The 17427-nt window shown below is 42.6% G+C and overlaps 2 protein-coding genes across 17 annotated transcripts in view; one reads left to right on the top strand and one right to left on the bottom strand.

The window, feature by feature from the left end:
• LOC140197937 (R3H domain-containing protein 1-like) overlaps positions 1–9445 on the bottom strand; it is a 173085-nt gene extending 163640 nt beyond the window's left edge. For 5 of the 16 annotated variants that reach the window (XM_072258566.1, XM_072258570.1, XM_072258574.1 and 2 more), the window contains exon 1: positions 8373–8479. The gene's annotated coding sequence lies outside the window, so the exon portion shown is untranslated. Of the gene's footprint in view, positions 1–7985; positions 8309–8372; positions 8481–9346 lie in introns of those variants that run through there. The other 11 variants (XM_072258581.1, XM_072258579.1, XM_072258571.1 and 8 more) reach the window with 7 other exon arrangements.
• On the top strand, positions 9290–17309 carry LOC140197940 (uncharacterized). Its single transcript, XM_072258584.1, has 2 exons — positions 9290–9569; positions 15551–17309. The coding sequence occupies exon 2, from the start codon at positions 16087–16089 to the stop codon at positions 16996–16998; it is 912 nt and encodes a 303-aa protein (XP_072114685.1). The 5' UTR covers positions 9290–9569; positions 15551–16086; the 3' UTR covers positions 16999–17309.
• Positions 17310–17427: the final 118 nt, after the last annotated feature.

The raw sequence follows: 17427 nt of genomic DNA, 5'->3' as shown, positions 1-17427 counted from the left end.
GTTTCACGTAAAGATGGTCACTTCCAACACCATGCAGAGCATCACCAGAGTGTAACAGTTGATTTTGTGCTTGAGTCAGACACAAAACGTGCTTGAATCTACAAATTTCTGCCTAGAAGGCAAGTGTGCTATTTACAGAGCTCAGGTGACAAGCAGGGTGACAATCCACATGATTTCATATCAATATTCTGGTCTCATCCACTGTGAGGGATGGCTTTAAAAATTCATTCATTGGAATGATGCTTCCTGCAGTTGTTTGTATTTGCAAGATGCTCGACTAATCACAACTGAAAATATTATCTGAAACCAAGAAAAGGCACATGAGAAACAAAGCTAGTGCATGGCAATAAATGCTAATCTTAAAAGCCATCTCTATTTTCACTGTCATACATTTATGTGCATCATGCAATTTACATGTACAAACGGAGGATGCTTACGGCATTACACAATAGGATTCAAAACAAGGCAGGTGTGGAATACAAGCAAGGCATAGTGAAAACCAAGTGATAATTGACACCAAATTCCCATCGCAACCACCCAAATGTTCATATTTTATTAAGTTTTATTCCCACACTTGCAGTAATAAACACATATACAAACTCATCAGTCTGTAATTACTCCATCCTGACAATGCTACCATCATTGGAGGATGCAATTAAAACTCAACAAGCTTGCATCAGCAATCATCTTTAGAAACAAAAAAAATTATCATGAAAAAGACTAAGAGACGTACATAAAAGATGAACTCTGCTTCTTTTGCGAAGTGGACAATTGAGGCTTGATGTGTTAGGTTTGTGACTACATATATAAACTATTCTGTTTCAATCAGAATGTAAACAATTTTCATTTCTATCCTTCTTGCCTGTTTAAACCAGAATGGGAAATGCGGTCATTTCCTAAACACTAACCAAAGTTTCAAAGTATGGTTGCAGTATACAACCCTGAGATTCGTCCTTCCGCTGGCAATGAAACACTACGGAACCCATGTTAACAGCCAACGCGCGATAAAGAGAACAAATTACTGAAGCAGCAAAATGTCAACAAGTAACACAATATTAAACATCAAACTGCAGAGACACTGTAAGAGTCCCACAGCCACGAGCTGCACCCTTCAAACCTGCACCTTCCTCCGGTGGCAGCGAGAGGGAGATAACTCAAACGTCAAATGCAGGCAGACGACATTGAACACCTGCTGGTCTTCCATGCTCATCCTTGATTTTAATCTGCTTTGATGCTTTAATCAGCAAGTAATGGAGCTGACCATGGGTTTGCATTCTATCATTACGAAATGATGGTTGTAAGCTCAGATCTCAACCTCGGATTCCCAAGAGATGGCAAAAGCACCAGATTGCTTGGTTGACCCCAAAAAATACATCAAAATGGAAATTACAGGCTGCAATCAACTACAGTTTAAGAGAAGAAACATTTAAAAGAAGTTGAAGTAGTTTCCAATTGCAATTATTAAATAAAAACCTAAGTATCCTGCAATCTGAAAGTCACAAGTTAACATTTACCCAGTCACTATATTTCTATTAACCACATGGGTGTTCATGAGAAAATCTATCATCCCTAAAGTTTAGGTTGAAATAAGCTACAGTCCTAACAATATTTTCCTTGTTCACTCTCACTGAAGTAATATTGGAAGCAATCAGATAACAAAGCCTGAAGAAACAGAAGCAGGAAAACTTATTGACCACAACTTCAGAAACTCCGGACATTTAAAGAATTCTGTCTGGAATTCACAGAGACCAAGCAGACAATTGTAATTTGGTTTAGGACATAAATGATAGGAGTGAGAAGAACTGACAAGGTGAAGAGGGATTACATCACAGTAGAAGACAAGACAAGATCCTGTGTTTTCTGACTCCACCACTCAACAGCAAAGCATACAATTCTCCAACAAAATTTTCCCTTCCTTTAAATGAAATTTTTAAAAATCTGCAGATGCAGAAAAATTGACTCAGCACATCAGGCAACATTGAGCCCATAAGATAAAGGAGCAGAATTAAGATTTTTGGCCCATCGAGTCTGCTCCACCATTTTATCATGGCTGATTCAATTTTCCTCTCAGCCCCAGTCTCCTTCCTTCTCCCTGAATTTCTTCATGCCTTGACCAATCAAGAATCTATCACCCTCTGCCTTAAATATACATAAAGACTCGGGCTCCACAGCTGTCTGTGGCACAGATTCACTACTCTATGGCTAAAGAAATTCCTCATCTTCTAAAAGGACATCCTTCTATTCGAAGACTGTATCCTCTGGTCTTACTCTCCCACCACAGGAAACATCCTCGCCACATCCACTCTATCCACGTCTTTCGCCATTTGATAGGTTTCAATAATGTCACATCATTCTTCTGAATTCTAGTTAATACAGGCTCAGAGCCATCAAACGCTCTTCACATGAAGAACCACTCATTCTCGGAATAATCTTCATGAACCTCCTTTCACTAGTTTCACCATATCCTTTCTAAGGGGCCAAAAACTGCTCACAACACTCTAAAATGAGGCCTCACTAGTGCTTTATAAAGTCTCAATATTACATCCTTGTTTTACATTCTAGTCCTCTTGAAATGAATGCTATGATCACATTTGCCTTCCTCACCAAACTCAACCTGCAAATTAACCTTTAGGGAATCCTGTACAAGGATTCCCAAGACTCTTTGCGCTTCAAGTTTTTGTACCTTCTCTCCATTTAGAAAATAGTCAACCCTTTCATTTCTTCTACCAAAGTGCATAATCATACACCTCCTGACACTATATTCCATCTGCCACTTCTTTGCCCATTCTCCTAATCTGTCCAAGTCCTTCTGTAGCCTCTCTACTTCCCCAAAACTACCTGTCCCTCCATCTAGCTTCATATCATCTGTAAACATTGCAATAAAGCCATTTCATCACCCAAATCATTGACATAACGTAAAAAGAATCAGTCCCAACACAGAGACCTTCGTGGGACACTAGTCATTGGTAGCCAATCAGAAAAGTCATCGTCATACTTTATTGATCCCAGGGGAAATTGGTTTTCATTACAGTTGCACCATAAATAATAAATAGTAATAGAACCATAAAGTTAAATAGTAATATGTAAATTATGCCAGAAAATTATGAAATAAGTTCAGGACCATCCTATTAGCTCAGGGTGTCTGACCCTCCAAGGGAGGAGTTGTAAAATTTGATGGCCACAGGCAGGAATGACTTCCTATGACGCTCTGTGTTGCATCTCGGTGGAATGAGTCTCTGGCTGAATGTACTCCTGTGCCCAACCAGTACATTATGTAGTGGATGGGAGACAGTGACCAAGATGGCATGCAACTTAGACAGCATCCTCTTTTCAGACACCACCATGAGAGAGTCCAGTTTCATCCCCACAACATCACTGGCCTTACGAATGAGTTTGTTGATTCTGTTAGTGTCTGCTACCCTCAGCCTGCTGCCCCAGCACACAACAGCAAACATGATAGCACTGGCCACCAGAGACTCGTAGAACGTCCTCAGCATCCCTTTATTCCCCCTCGTTGTCCTGCCAATCAGCCACTGTTTTATCCATGCTAGAATCTTTCCTGTAATACCATGTGCTCAGAGCTTGTTAAGCTGCTTCAAATATGGCACCTTGTCAAAGGCCTTCAGAAAATCCAAGTACACAATATCTACTGATTCTCTTTTGTCTATCAGCTGCTTGTTATTGCTTCAAAGAATTCCAACAGATTTGTCAGGCAAGATTGCCCACTGAAACCATGCAGACTACGGCCTTTTCTATCATGTGCCTCCAAGTATCCTTAATAATTGACTTTCCAACCAGAGGTCAGAGAATTTGACCTATGGTTTCCCCTCTTTTGCTCCTCTCCCTTCTTGAAGAGTGGAGTGACATTTTGCAATTTTCCAGACTCCCGGAACCATTCCAGAATCTAGTGATTCGTCTGAGATCATTACTAATGCATCCATGATCTCTTCAGCCACTTCTTTCAGAACTCTGGGGTATACATGACACCTGATACCCAGAACTTCCACCAAACTACTAGTGTCTTCCACTGCAAAGACTGATGCAAAATACTTATTCATTTTGTCCACCATTTCATCATCCCCCATTACTACCTCTCCTGCATCGTTTTCCAGTGGTTCAATATCCACTCTTGCCTCTCTTTTATGCTTTACATATCTGAAGAAGCTTTTGGTATCCTCTTTAATATTATCAAGTAGCTTACTTTTGTACTCCATCTTTACTGACTTTTTTTCATTGCCTTCTGTTGGTTTTTAAAAGCTTCCTAATCCTCTAACTTCCCACTAATTTTTGCTTTATTATATGCCCTCTCTTTGGCTTTTATGTTGGCTTTGACTTCTCGTTAGCCACAGTTATGTCATCTTGCCTTTAGAATACTACTACTTCTTTGGCCTTCCAAATTGCTTCCAGAAATTCCAGCTATTGCTGCTCTGCCCTCAACCCCGCCAGTGTTCTTTTCCAATCAATTCTGGCTAACTTCTGTCATGTCTCTGTAATTCCTTTACTCCACTATAATACTCATACATCCGACTTTCAGCTGCTTCTCAAATTGCAGGGTGAATTCTATCATATTATGTCACTTTCCCCGAAGGGTTCTTTTACCTTAAGCTCTCTAATCAATTCCAATAGCTGACCTTGTCGTGGGCTCAACCATGAGCTGCTCCAAAAGCCAGCTCACAGGCACTCTAGAGATTCCCCCTCCTGGAATCCAGCGCCAATTTGTAAAAAGAGAATCAGAATTAATGCTTCAAATTGAAGACATGGATATGAATAATTATTAAACTAGTATCTCAACTTTTTTCTTCAGATGTTGTTTTATCTGCTAAATGTCTCCAGCATTTTGTTGCTGTTTCTCGATTATAAACTTATTATTACAATTTTAAATTACTAAACCCTTGTTATAGTTTCAACATCAGCAGTGAATACTGTACTGTGAATAGGGAATTAACGAAGCAGTAGGGACAAATGTTCAATGATCTCCTAGCCTGTACTGCAGTGGAAATTAGTATTTCATCACTCAATTTTAGATACCCCTCACTGGTGTGAACCTCATGCATCTGTGGTGTGCAGAGCACGAAAATGCAAAATTGCATAAAGACTACAGTCAACACAACTTGTATGCAAGATTTTCTTTTACCATACCATTATATTTTTCTTTTATTTCACTTTATTACGAAACCCAAGTGAAGAACGTAAATAGCCTTCAAATAATCTCAGAAAATTAAGCAAATCAGGAACCTCTGTAGCTTTTGACCAGAGGAAAAGTACAATGAGTGCTTAAAATAACTCGTTTATAACACTTGCTGTGATTCCTCACCAAATTAAACATTTACAAAGAGCAGCAGTGATAGTATAAAATGAATTGATATAATATACCATGATTTGGATGTCAGTGAAGAATCATCGTTGGTAGTCCTTTGTATTCTGCCTTTTTGCAGTAGAGCATTCAGCTGTGCAAGCAGTATTCAATTTTTTTATAGGGCTCAAGTTTAAATAAAATTAAGAACTGACAACAGTAAAATACTTTAATGGCCAAGAGTATAATAGATAACAAATATGCTAGCTCATGACTACTCCACGTACATGATATCTTTCGCCTCAATTTCATTTCCAACAGAACTCAATCCTCAGTTCCACTTAGTCCAGAAATTTACCACAGCTTTCCGTGCACTTCATAACTCTACATCTATCACTCAATAGGGGAAAGACTTCCAAAGATTCACAACTGAGATGAACAAGAGATATGTGAACTACTGTTTGGCCTTGTAAAAAGTGACCAAGTTGTTGGCTCAAATACTTGAAAATAAAATATTTTGAGCAATGAATATGATGTGGAATTATCAGCAAAAATTCATTGAGTTGTATGAAAAGGGAGAGGAAGGAATGCAAATTAAAGACAATTCTAACGAAGCTCAAAGTTTAAACTTAGAAAACAGCATCTTATCTTCCATCGAGGCACACTGCAGCCATTGGAGCTCAATCATGAATTCAACAATTTCAGATATCTGTGCCATCACAGATATTCTCCTCCCCACCTTTTAACTAAAATGTTTGATATTCACCGTTCTAGTTCTGAGGAAGGATTATTAACCTGAAATATTAAGTCTGCAATATTCTCCACTGATACTGGCTGATCTGTTGTGTATTCCCCAACATATTCTCATTTTATCAGAGGCACTCAAGGTTTAGGACATGAGAGAAGCCCAAAAAAAATCTCTGAAAAGACACAAAAAAAATCAGGAGCTATCAGTCTAGAGGCCAAAGGTTCAGTTGTAGATCTACAGATGGGAATGAACAAACTGCAATACTTGGACACCAATAATGTTGATCTTCCAGATGATGTTAAATTATCAGAATACAAGAGGAAATCCTACCTCAGACATACAAACAAAATTCAATCCTGGTGTGGTATTTTATAGGCAACTGCAAGTTGATGCAAACGACAGCAGCCCATACTGCCGTGTTTGATTTGGTAGTCAGGATGTCCTTGCAGACATTATACAATTTTGAAAACAAAACCTCACTGATTTAATCATAGCAACACGACCTTTGCAAACCACGTCCCATCTCAGATACACGTGTGCAACATTAGATCTCAGAGGACAGTTATGTTTTCAGAAATAAAGTGCACAAAAGTCACTGCAATGCTCTTTTTACTGCCCCTCATTGAGACCAAGCGGCCATTCAATGACTTGCCTTGAACATTTACGCATCCAAAAGAAACACTTCGGTACACAAACGTACATGCATTGACCTATCAAATTTCAAGACAAATGGAAAATTCATCCATATTGTTTAGCACATTTAATAATTTGAATTAAATTTTCTCCGAACACTTAGAACATTTGCTTTCGCTGTGTTAAAGTATTTTTTGGCTATATTTGGTTATTCTCCATTTTAACTGTTTTCTGTGAAGTGCCACAAGATAATAAGTACTTGCTAAAATTATTGCTTTATTATGCACACTGATGTCAACTGTTTCAGCAGAACACAAAATGTGCACATGGGGAGCGTAAATATAATCTGCAATTACCTCAAAATGTGAAGTAATTACAGAGCAACCATAGAGCTAATTGTCAGGAAAATACCTGCAATCCAAAGAGAAATCTTCTGTAACACCTTTTAATATGTAGTATAACAATTTTCTAATGCAGTATAATACAATTTTCCAATATTCCAGTAACTTCAAATGGCGGTAAAGCTTTCCAGCTTCTTTCTCACTAATTACATTGTCATACCATCCTCAAGATCATGCCACATCCTTTTAGGTAGCAGGTCTGAGTAAGATGCTGGTTAATCTCCTGATTTTGCAATACTTTGTAGTTCCATTGCCAATCTGCAAAATCTATATCAAATCCATAAAATGCTTACGATACGAAGATGAGCTTTACTGCATGCCATCCTTCAGGATTCAGCAAAATTAAGTTTCCTTTTACACAGATTGATAAAGCACACCAGTTACAACATCACATATAAAGGGAAAAAATGGGATCCATCCTATACATCTTCCCAATCACAACTAACCTGTTCCAGTCTATACCACAGGGTAGTCAGCTATTCATAAACGGCAGAATTTAATTTCAATGACCAAAAAGCAAGGCAATGATGAAAATCATGTCGACTGAAACAGCAGCATTTTAAAAGACTCAATACAATAGTTGTACTAAAACAATTCAATTGAATTTTAAAATAATTACGGATTCTCGTTTTCATTTCAATGAGTCGAAAAGGAAGATCGGTAATCGATTTCACGTTAAAGGCGGTAAGATTATGTCTGATGCACTCGAGTGCTATATTTATACTCAGCTATTTTAAGATCCTCTGGAACACGGCTAAATCCTGTTTTATCTGTTCTCCCAGATTTAAACATACTACACCCACACCACCCATGGTCATTTTAAAAGGAAGGCCACCGAGAAAAATAATCTAATTTGACATTATTGAAGCCTGATTACAGTAGTTGAATATGAATCAAGGCGAACTCTCACCTGGTTTCAACATGTCGTACGTTCGACAGCTCAATGGACACACATGCGAATGTCTATAAGAACATTGCAGCTATAAAGAACTGCAGAAATGTGGCATCCTGTCTGGTAATAATGCGGACGTATTTGAAATCGCCGGTGCATCTCCCCAAGCACACGAGCTGTTAATGCGGCCTAATGGGGAGAGGGGGACTAGGCCGCCGGGCTCAAGCCCTCCTGTACGTCGCTTCCGCGAATCCTTTATTCAGTCCGTCACCAAGAGCGATGATGACCTTCTCACTCTACATGGCGCACATTTACCACTGGCTTTCTATATTTTTTTTTCTCTCTCGTTCGGGGTGGACAAATACAATTTAAAGTGCAGGGCGAATAATCGAAGGAAATACTTACCGGTCCCCCGGCAAGAGGATTTGTTGCAGCGAGTCGGGAGCATGGCTGAAGCCTGCCCCCCAGCACCCGGGCCCTCTCCTTTCTCTTGCCCCCACCCTCCACAACTCCAACCAAACGTGCTGGAGGAAGCAGTGACGCGCCCAACGGAGGCGGGAGGAGCAGCCTTGCCCGCCTCGAAATATTAATGTTTAAAAGACTACACCCAAACTGGAGTCCTCTAATCGCGATGCGCATAAGCCGTTCTGTGCCCAGCTCGCGAATGCGTATGGGCAATGAACAACTGTTACACCGACAGGCTGGCGGGACAGATACAGAACCGTGTGGGCTGAATGCAACATTTACCCGGAATGTAACACATTCCACCCCCCCCCCGTTCTATTCGCGCACACTTTTCATTTACGTTGCCACTGCGCCCAAATTTTCCACGTTCCTGTTCGGGCTAACTGTTGACAGCTGCTCTGAAGAAACTGCTCTAATACACCCATTTTCAGCAAATCATGAACACACGAGACGTTGAAAACCTCGCCACTTATGGTTAACGTTGATCTACAATAAATATAGCTTTCAACAGGTTGTTCCGGCACAATTTACAATCCCTGGCACGCGAAATCAAACAATATCATCTTTCGGTAATTACGTGTCTTTACCATCGATACTTATCAAAATGGGCCTTTTATAAAATAGTTAAATGGATTTTGGAGGCAGCTGCTACGATTTTTTTCATGCTTTCTGCCATTCGCCCGGTTCCACCCCACCCCTCCCCCCCACTTCCGTGGGAGCCGCCAATCACCAGAGCACAATGGTGACACTGAGCCAATGAGAGGCGGCAGAGGGCGGGGTCATCCAGTCATCATGTTAGGCTGAGACACAGAACCGCGGGCGTCCTCCACAAGCACGGCGTTGCCACTGAAGCTTGGTTGGCTTAAATTAACAACACAGTCTACGCCAGAAGACCGATGAGCGAGCTGTCTTACCTACCGTCCGGAAATTTTGTGTGAACTCACTGAACGGCTGAACAGGAGAAAACTAAACCTAAAACCTGTGGGAAAACCCCACCCCCAACCTGACCCGGCATCACCGCCCTGCGTCTGCGTCATCACGCCTTACGTTGGTTGCTAATGACCGGTCGGGGGGACGTACGCGTGCTGACGTCAGTGTTGAGTGCATCTTTGCATTCGGAAAGTAGCAATTCCCCAAGTAAGTTGGGTATGGAGTTTGCAATTTGCAATCTCTACGCGAAGTTATTAAAAGTAATTGTAATACTTCTCGGTCTTCTTCGGGGACAGACGGAGGTAGCGTTTCATGTTAAAATGAATTTTGAGTTTTAAAAATTGTGTTATGTTAATTTGCACTTCATAAATACTTGCTGTGAATTATCAATGGAAGTACTTCATTAACATTAAAGTGCATGAACACGATTTGTGTCTTCATTTCTCAGGCACAAGTCAGAACGAACATGATAGACTTGTTGAGTTAAATAGATGTGTATGCACTCCTCAGTAACTTGCGTACGCAATTGCAAGAAAAGTTAGCGAACCCTTTGCAGTTAACTAGTTTTCTGCATTAATTACTTGTAAAACGTGGCCTGATCTTAGTCTAAGTCACAATATTAAACAAACACAATCTTCCTCAACTAGTAACACACAAACAATTGAATTTTTTATATCTTTTTTGAACATTGTTTAATCATTCACAGTCCACGCTGGAAAAAGTGTGTGAACCCTTGTATTTAATAACTGATAGAACCACCTTTAGCAGCAATAACCTCTACTAAAAGTTTCCTGTAGCGCTGATCAGACTTGCACAACGGTGAGGAGGAATTTTAGACCATTCCTCCATACAAAATTGTCTAAATTTAATTAACTGTCTAACGAAACCCAATTTCCCTCGGGATCAATGAAGTATAGCTATCTATCTAAATTCATCAATATTTCTGGGATACCTTTCATAAACAGCCCTCTTCAGGTCATGCCACAGCATCTCAGTTGGGTTTTGGACTCTGACTTGGCCATTCCAAAAAGCAAATTTCCTTCTTTTTAAACGATTTTGTTGTTGATTTACTCGTGTTTCAGATCATTGTCTTGTTGCATCATCCAACTTATATTAGAATCATATTTAATTATCTCAGGCATATATCATGAAATTCATTAACTTTACGGCAGCAGTATAATGAAATAAATGATAAATAGATATAGATACACAGTGACATGCAAAAGTTTGGGCACCCTGGTCAAAATTTCTGTTACTGTGAATAGCTAAGCAAGTAAAAGATGACTTGATTTCCAAAAGGCATAAAGTTACAGATGACACATTTCTTTAATATTTTAAGCAAGATTGCTTTTTTGTTATTTTGAAACTGTAAAAGATAGCAATAAAAATGGAAAAGGGCCTAAAGCAAAAGTTTGGGCACCCTGCATGGTCATTACTTAGTAACACCCTCTTTGGCAAATATCACAGCTTGTAAACGCTTTCTGTAGCCAGCTAAGTGTCTTTTAATTGTTGTGTGGGGGATTTTTGCCCATTCTCCCTTGCAAAAGGCTTCTAGTTCTGTGAGATTCTTGGGCTGGCTTGCATGCATCTATCTACAGATTCTCAATTATGTTTAGGTCAGGGGACTGTGGGGGCCATGGTAAAACCTTCAGCTTGCACCTCTTGAGGTAGTCCATTGTGGATTTTTGAGGTGTGTTTAGGATCATTATCCTGTTGTAGAAGCCATCCTCATTTCATCTTCAGCTTTGTTTACAGATGGTGTGATGTTTGTTTCCAGAATTTGCTGGTATTTAATTGAATTCATTCTTCCCTCTACCAGTGAAATGTTCCCCATGCCACTGGCTGCAACACAAGCCCAAAGCATGATCAATCCACCCCCATGCTTAACAGTTGGAGAGGTGTTCTTTTCATGAAATTCTGCACCCTTTTTTCTCCAAACTTACCTTTGCTCATTGAGGCCAAAAAGTTCTATTTTAACTTCTTCAGTCCACAGGACTTGTTTCAAAAATGCATCAGGCTTGTTTAGATGTTCCTTTGCAAACTTCTGACGCTGAATTTTGTGGTGAGGACGCAGGAGTGGTTTTCTTCTGATAACTCTTCCATGAGGGTCATATTTGTGCAGGTGTTGCCGCACAGTAGAACAGTGCACCACCACTCCAGAGTCTGCTAAATCTCTTGAAGGCCTTTTGCAGTCAAACAGGGGGTGGGGGGGGGGGGTTGATTTGTCTTTCTAGCAATCCCACAAGCAGTTCTCTTGGAAAGTTTTCTTGGTCTTCCATACCTCAACTTGACCTCCACCATTTCTGTTAACTGCCTTTTCTTAATTACATTACGAACTGAGGAAACAAGTACCTGAAAACACTTTGCTATTTTCTTATAGACTTCTGCTTTGTGGGCATCATTTATTTTAATTTTCAGAGTGCTAGGCAGCTGCTTAGAGGAGCCCATGGCTGCTGATTGTTGGGACAAGGTTTGAGGAATCAGGGTATTTATAAAGTTTTGAAATTTGCATCACCTAGCCTTCCCTAATGAAGCCATAGCCCTAACAAGCTAATTAAGGTCTGAGACCTTGGTAAAAGTTATCTGAGAGCTCAAATCTCTTGGGGTGCCCAATCTTTTGCATGGTGCTCTTTTCCTTCCCCCTCCCCACTCTAAAATTGTACAAAACAAAAATAATACACTAATCTTGCTTAATGTTGAAAAGAATGTTTCATCTTTAACTTTGACTTTTGGAGATCAGTTCATCGTCTACTCACTCAACTATTCACAGTAACAGATTTTTACCGTGGTGCCCAAACTTTTGTATACCTCTATATAGTCAATAGTTATATTCACATAGGTAGGGTAAAAAAACAAATAAAAAAGTGGTGAGGTAGTGTTCGTGGGTTCAATGTCCATTTTAGAATCAGATGGCAGAGGGGAAGAAGCTATTCATGAGTCGCTGAGTGTGTGCCTTCAGGCTCCTGTTCCTCCTTCCTGATGGTAATAGTGAGAAGATAGCATGTCCTGGGAGGTGGGGGTCCTCGATGATGGACACCACCCTCCGAAGGCACCGCTACTAGAAGATGTTTCGGATACTATGGAGACTAGTACCTATGATACAGATAATTTTACACATTTCTGCAACTTAATTCAAACTTGTACAGTAGCACTCCCCTGCCACCAGACAGTGATGCAGCCAGTCAGAATGCTCTCCACAGTACATTTGTAGAAGTTTTTGAGTAGTTTCATTGACAAATCTCCTCAGACCCCTCATGAAATATAACTGCTGTCTTGCTTTCTTTATAACTGCATCAATATGTTGCCTCTAGGTTAGGACCTTGGAGATTGCCACCCAGGTACCTGAAATGGCTCACTCTCACCACTTCTGATCCCACTGTGAGGATTGGTTCATGGCCTCTCTTACCCTTGCTGAGCTCCACAATCAGCTCTTCACTCTTGTTGACGTCGAGTGCTAGATTGTTGCTGCGACACCACTCAACTAGCTGGTACATCCCACTCCTATACGCCCTCGTCACCATCTGAGATTCTGCCAACAATGGTTGTATCATCAGCAAATTTATAGATGGCATTTGAGCTGTGCCTAGCCACACAGTCAAGGGTGTAGAAAGTAGAGCAGTGGGCTAAGCACACACCCCTGAGGTGTGCCAGTCTTGATTGTCAGCGAGGTGGAGATGTTATTTCCAATCGCACAGATTATGGTCTTCCAGTTAGGAAGTGGAGGATCCTGTTGTAGAGAGAAGTACAGAGGCCTAGGTTCTGTGACTTATCGAACAGATCTGTAGAAATGGTGGTGAGCTATAGTCAATAAACAGCATCCTAACATAGAAACTTGCATTGCCCAGGTGATTCAAGGCTGAGTGGAGAGCCATTGCGATCGCATCTGGTGTAGACCTATTGTGGCATTAGGAAAATCGCAGTGGGCCCAGGTCCTTCCTGAGGCAGGTTTTCAGGTGACAGATTGCTGACCTGTAATATGTCTCGATACAATTTTGAATTCATTGTTGCCTCAGTGATTGCAAGCTGTCCAGGCCCTGAGGCAGCAAAGCAGCCCCAAGCCCTGATGCTCCTTCCACCATGCTTCACAGTTGGGATGAGGTTTTGGTGTTGGTGTGTAGTGCCCTTTTTCCTCCAAACATAGCAATATGCATTTCTGCCAGTAAGTTCAACTTTTGTCTCATCTGTCCACAGAATATTGTTCCAGAAGCATTGTAGAACATCCAGGTGGTCTTTTGCAAACTTGAGACATGCAGCAATGTGTTTTTGAGAATAGTATTTCCTCCATGGTGTCCTTCCATGAACACCATTCCCGTTCAGTGTTTTTCTTATAGTGGACATATGAACAGAGACTTTAGCAAGTTCTAGAGATTTCTGCAGATTGTTTGCTGTTACCCCCGGGTTCTTTTTCCACCTCCTTTAGCATTACACATTGTCCTTTTGGTGTGATCACTGCAGGATGCCCACTCCTAGGGAGAGAGTAGCATCAATACTGAATTTCTTTCATTTGTAGACAATTTCTCTTACTGTTGACTGATGAATACTCAGGTCTTTAGAAATGCTTTTATAGCTTTTTCCAGTTTCATGCATCTCCATAATTCTTCTCAGGTTCTCTGAACGTTGCTTTGATCGAGGCATGATGTATATAAACAGATCTTTCTTGAGAAGAGTCTCCTCCTTCTCCATTATTTCTGGCTGTTTAGACACATCTAGGCGTATTAGAGCCCTCTCGAATACAACCTAGTCTCACATATAAACTGAATAATAAACACTTCAATCAGATGTTGATTCTCTTGACGGCCAAACAAAGATTTAATAGAACACCAAAACAAATTTAAGCCAGACAGCCTCTTGAACACCATGCTTCTTTCAATTTTGTATCGATTACAGCTCAGCAAAACATGCTGGACTGTCTCTGGACTACCACAGTCACATAATCCAGTAGGATGTTTTCCTGTTATCTTTAAATAATAATTTAGCCCACAATGCCCCAACCTAAGTCTTGTAAATTTCACCATATCTCTACGACTTAAGGTAACAGTCTGAGACCTTTCTAACTAGTGGGTGACAAGAAAAATAATGCCTGCCCCTTAATTCATTTTTCCAAATCCTCCTGCCACTTCTTCTCTATACCTTTTTTAATCCTACTTCTCAATTCTGCTCTGCCTAGGGGAACTAATTTTTACTTGCCTACTCTGTAAGGAAGACTTTGCAATGCCATCCACAATTTCATTTCCCTTCACCCCAGCATGCCCAGTTATCCATGAAAATCTAAAAGCACAACCCATCTTCCCTACTCTAAACAACACTAAGAGAATCCCAATAACTATGTCAGGACGAGTTTTTGATTTACCCCCTTTTATAGACTCTAAGGCAGCAGCAGAATCCAAACAGATGATAACCCTACATGGTCGAGAGTCCTCTATCGACCATAAGGCCCAGAGGATTGCTAATAATTCTGTTGCAAAGACAGAAACACCATCTGAAACCCAGTGACCAATCTTAACTCCAAGTTGAGACACATACATCCCAAATCCTGCCCTACTGCTCTCTGGGTCCACTGAGCCATCAGTAAAAATCTTCAGATAAGATCCCCATTTATTATTTAAATACTCATTTGTGATCAATGCTGATGAAATTGCACTGCTTCCTTGAAGCCAAAAAAGGAGGAATAGGTCTACTTCTAGTTCTGGAAAGAGCCATAAAGGGATGGGTGGCAAGCAAATTTGGTCAACTATGTCTTCCTCAGTCAGTTTCAATTTCACAGCCCAGTTATTAACCAAATCTAAAAATGGGTATCTTTTAATTTTATTTTGGCACTCCAACTTCCCCTGTAAAAGACACTTTGGTGGACAGCTGTGATTGAATCCATTTAGTTTTGCCCAATACTGCAGGCCCAACTGAATTTGTCTTAAATGCAGAGGCACTGTGGTGACCCACTTTCCAGCGCACTCGAACCGGCTCACAAAACGGTGCGCGCTGGCAGAGAGGCCGGCCCCAAAAAGGGCGCCAGGCCACCTTCACCAGCAGGGGGAAAAGCCCACGCACGGAAAGGGTCTGGGAATATGCAGTCCCCACAGCAGTCCCGCCCGGGCAGAGCGGGAAGGGAAAGGCTTTAAAGGAGGCCGTAAAGTTTGAATAAATCTCTTTTATCGCAACTACAACTCACCGACTACGTGTCATTATTCTAGCACTGTGTGTAGAACACCGCTACATTTGGTGACCCCGACGGCCCAAACGATATTTGGACCAGGGATGACCGACGCCGCATCTGTTCATGCAGTTTCGTTAAAACTGCCAAGTTTCTGGACGCTGTGACTTCGCCTATGGTTCGAACAAGCAGAAGCCCAATTCCACATTCGGCAGATGACCTCGGATTCCACTCGTTACTACTACGTGGTGAGCTCCCTCGACCAGGAAACAGCTGCACAAGTTGAGGAGTTTATACAGTCGCCCCCGGAGGACGGCAAATACACAGCATTCAAAGCCCTGCTCATAAGGACTTTTGGACTTCCACGGTACGAGCGAGCTGCCCGCTTACTGCACCTGGATGATTTGGGAGACAGGCTGCCGTCGGCATTAATGAACGAGATGCTGGCCCTGGCTGAAGGACACAAACCCCGCCTCATGTTTGAGCAGGTGTTCCTAGAGCAACTGCCTGAGGATATATGCCTGCTGCTGTCCGACGCAGATTTCAGCGACCCCCGGAAGGTGGCGGCCCAAGCAGATGTGCTGTGGAATGCCAAGAAGGAGAGAGGGGTGTCCGTCGCACAGATCACCAAGCCGTGTGCCCAACAGCAGACCAGACCAGGCCCGGCAGCAGAGCCTACAAAACCTGGCGACGGGAGTGAGGAGCCCAACAAACAATAGTGCTTCTACCACCAGCAGTGGGGCACAGAGGCCGGCCACTGTAGACCGCCCTGCAAATTCCCGGGAAACACCAGGGCCAGCCGCCGCTGATGGCTACGGCGGCCGGCCATCAGGACAGCCTCCTGTATGTCTGGGACAAGCAGTCTGGACGCCGCTTTTTGGTCAACACCGGAGCGGAGATCAGCATTTTACCTCCGACGAGTTACGACACCTGCAACAGAGAACCGGGACCCACCCTGAGGGCCGCAAATGGCAGCACAATACGGACCTACGGCACCCGCATGGTGCGGCTACATTCAGCTCCAGCCAGTTCACGTGGGACTTCACACTGGTCAGCCTTTTAGGAACACAGCTACACCTCACAACTGCCTACCACCCACAGTCGAACGAGCTCGTGGAGCGTTTCCACTGTCACCTGAAGTCGGCTCTCATGGCCTGCCTGGAAGGGCCTAACTGGGTGGACGAGCTTTCCTGGGTCCTGCTCGGAATCCGCACGGCGCCCAAGGAGGATCTGCACACCTCGTCAGCTGAGTTGGTGTACGGCGCACCCCTGGTAGTCCCAGGAGAGTTCATACCGGCCCCAAGGGAGCAAGAGGAGGAACCCGCAGCAGTCCTGGACAGACTATGTGAGAGGCTCGGTAACCTGGCTCCTATACCCACTTCACAGCACGGACAGCGTACCCAAAGACCTGCAGAACTGAAAGTTTCTTTTTGTATGATGGGGCGGACACCGGGCACCGCTACAGCGGCCCTACGAGGGGCTGTTTAAGGTGATCAGGAACAATGGGTCCACGTTCGTGCTGGACATTGGGGGGGAGAGAGGAGGTTTTCACAGTGGACCGACTCAAACCGGCCCATGTGGACTTGACGCAGTCGGTCTGGGCTCAGGCACCGCAGAGCAGAGGCAGACCTCCCAAACAGAGGCCGATCCAGACTGTGGACATTGAGGGATGTATCGCCGGTTCTTGGGGGGGGGGTTACGTGGTGACCCACTTTCCAGCGCACTCAAACCGGCTCCCAAAACGGCACGCGCCAGCAGAAGGCCAGCCCCAAAAAGGGCAGCAGGCCATCTTCACGAGCAGGGGGAAGAACTGCGAATATGCATTCCCCACAGCAGTCCCACCCGGGAAGACTTTAAAGGAGGCCGCAAAGTTTGAATAAATCTCTTTTTTTGCAACACCGCTACAGCACTTCTCCC

This window comes from Mobula birostris, chromosome 5, assembly GCF_030028105.1.
Source record: "Mobula birostris isolate sMobBir1 chromosome 5, sMobBir1.hap1, whole genome shotgun sequence".
NCBI classification, from domain to species: domain Eukaryota; kingdom Metazoa; phylum Chordata; class Chondrichthyes; order Myliobatiformes; family Myliobatidae; genus Mobula; species Mobula birostris.
The sequence above is the reverse complement of the archived record's forward strand: the minus strand, read 5'-3'. Positions and strand labels throughout refer to the sequence as shown.

Bases quoted from the DNA above. Each gene is read 5' to 3' on its own strand.
- LOC140197940 (XM_072258584.1), top strand. From the start codon at position 16,087: ATGTGCTGTGGAATGCCAAGAAGGAGAGAGGGGTGTCCGTCGCACAGA.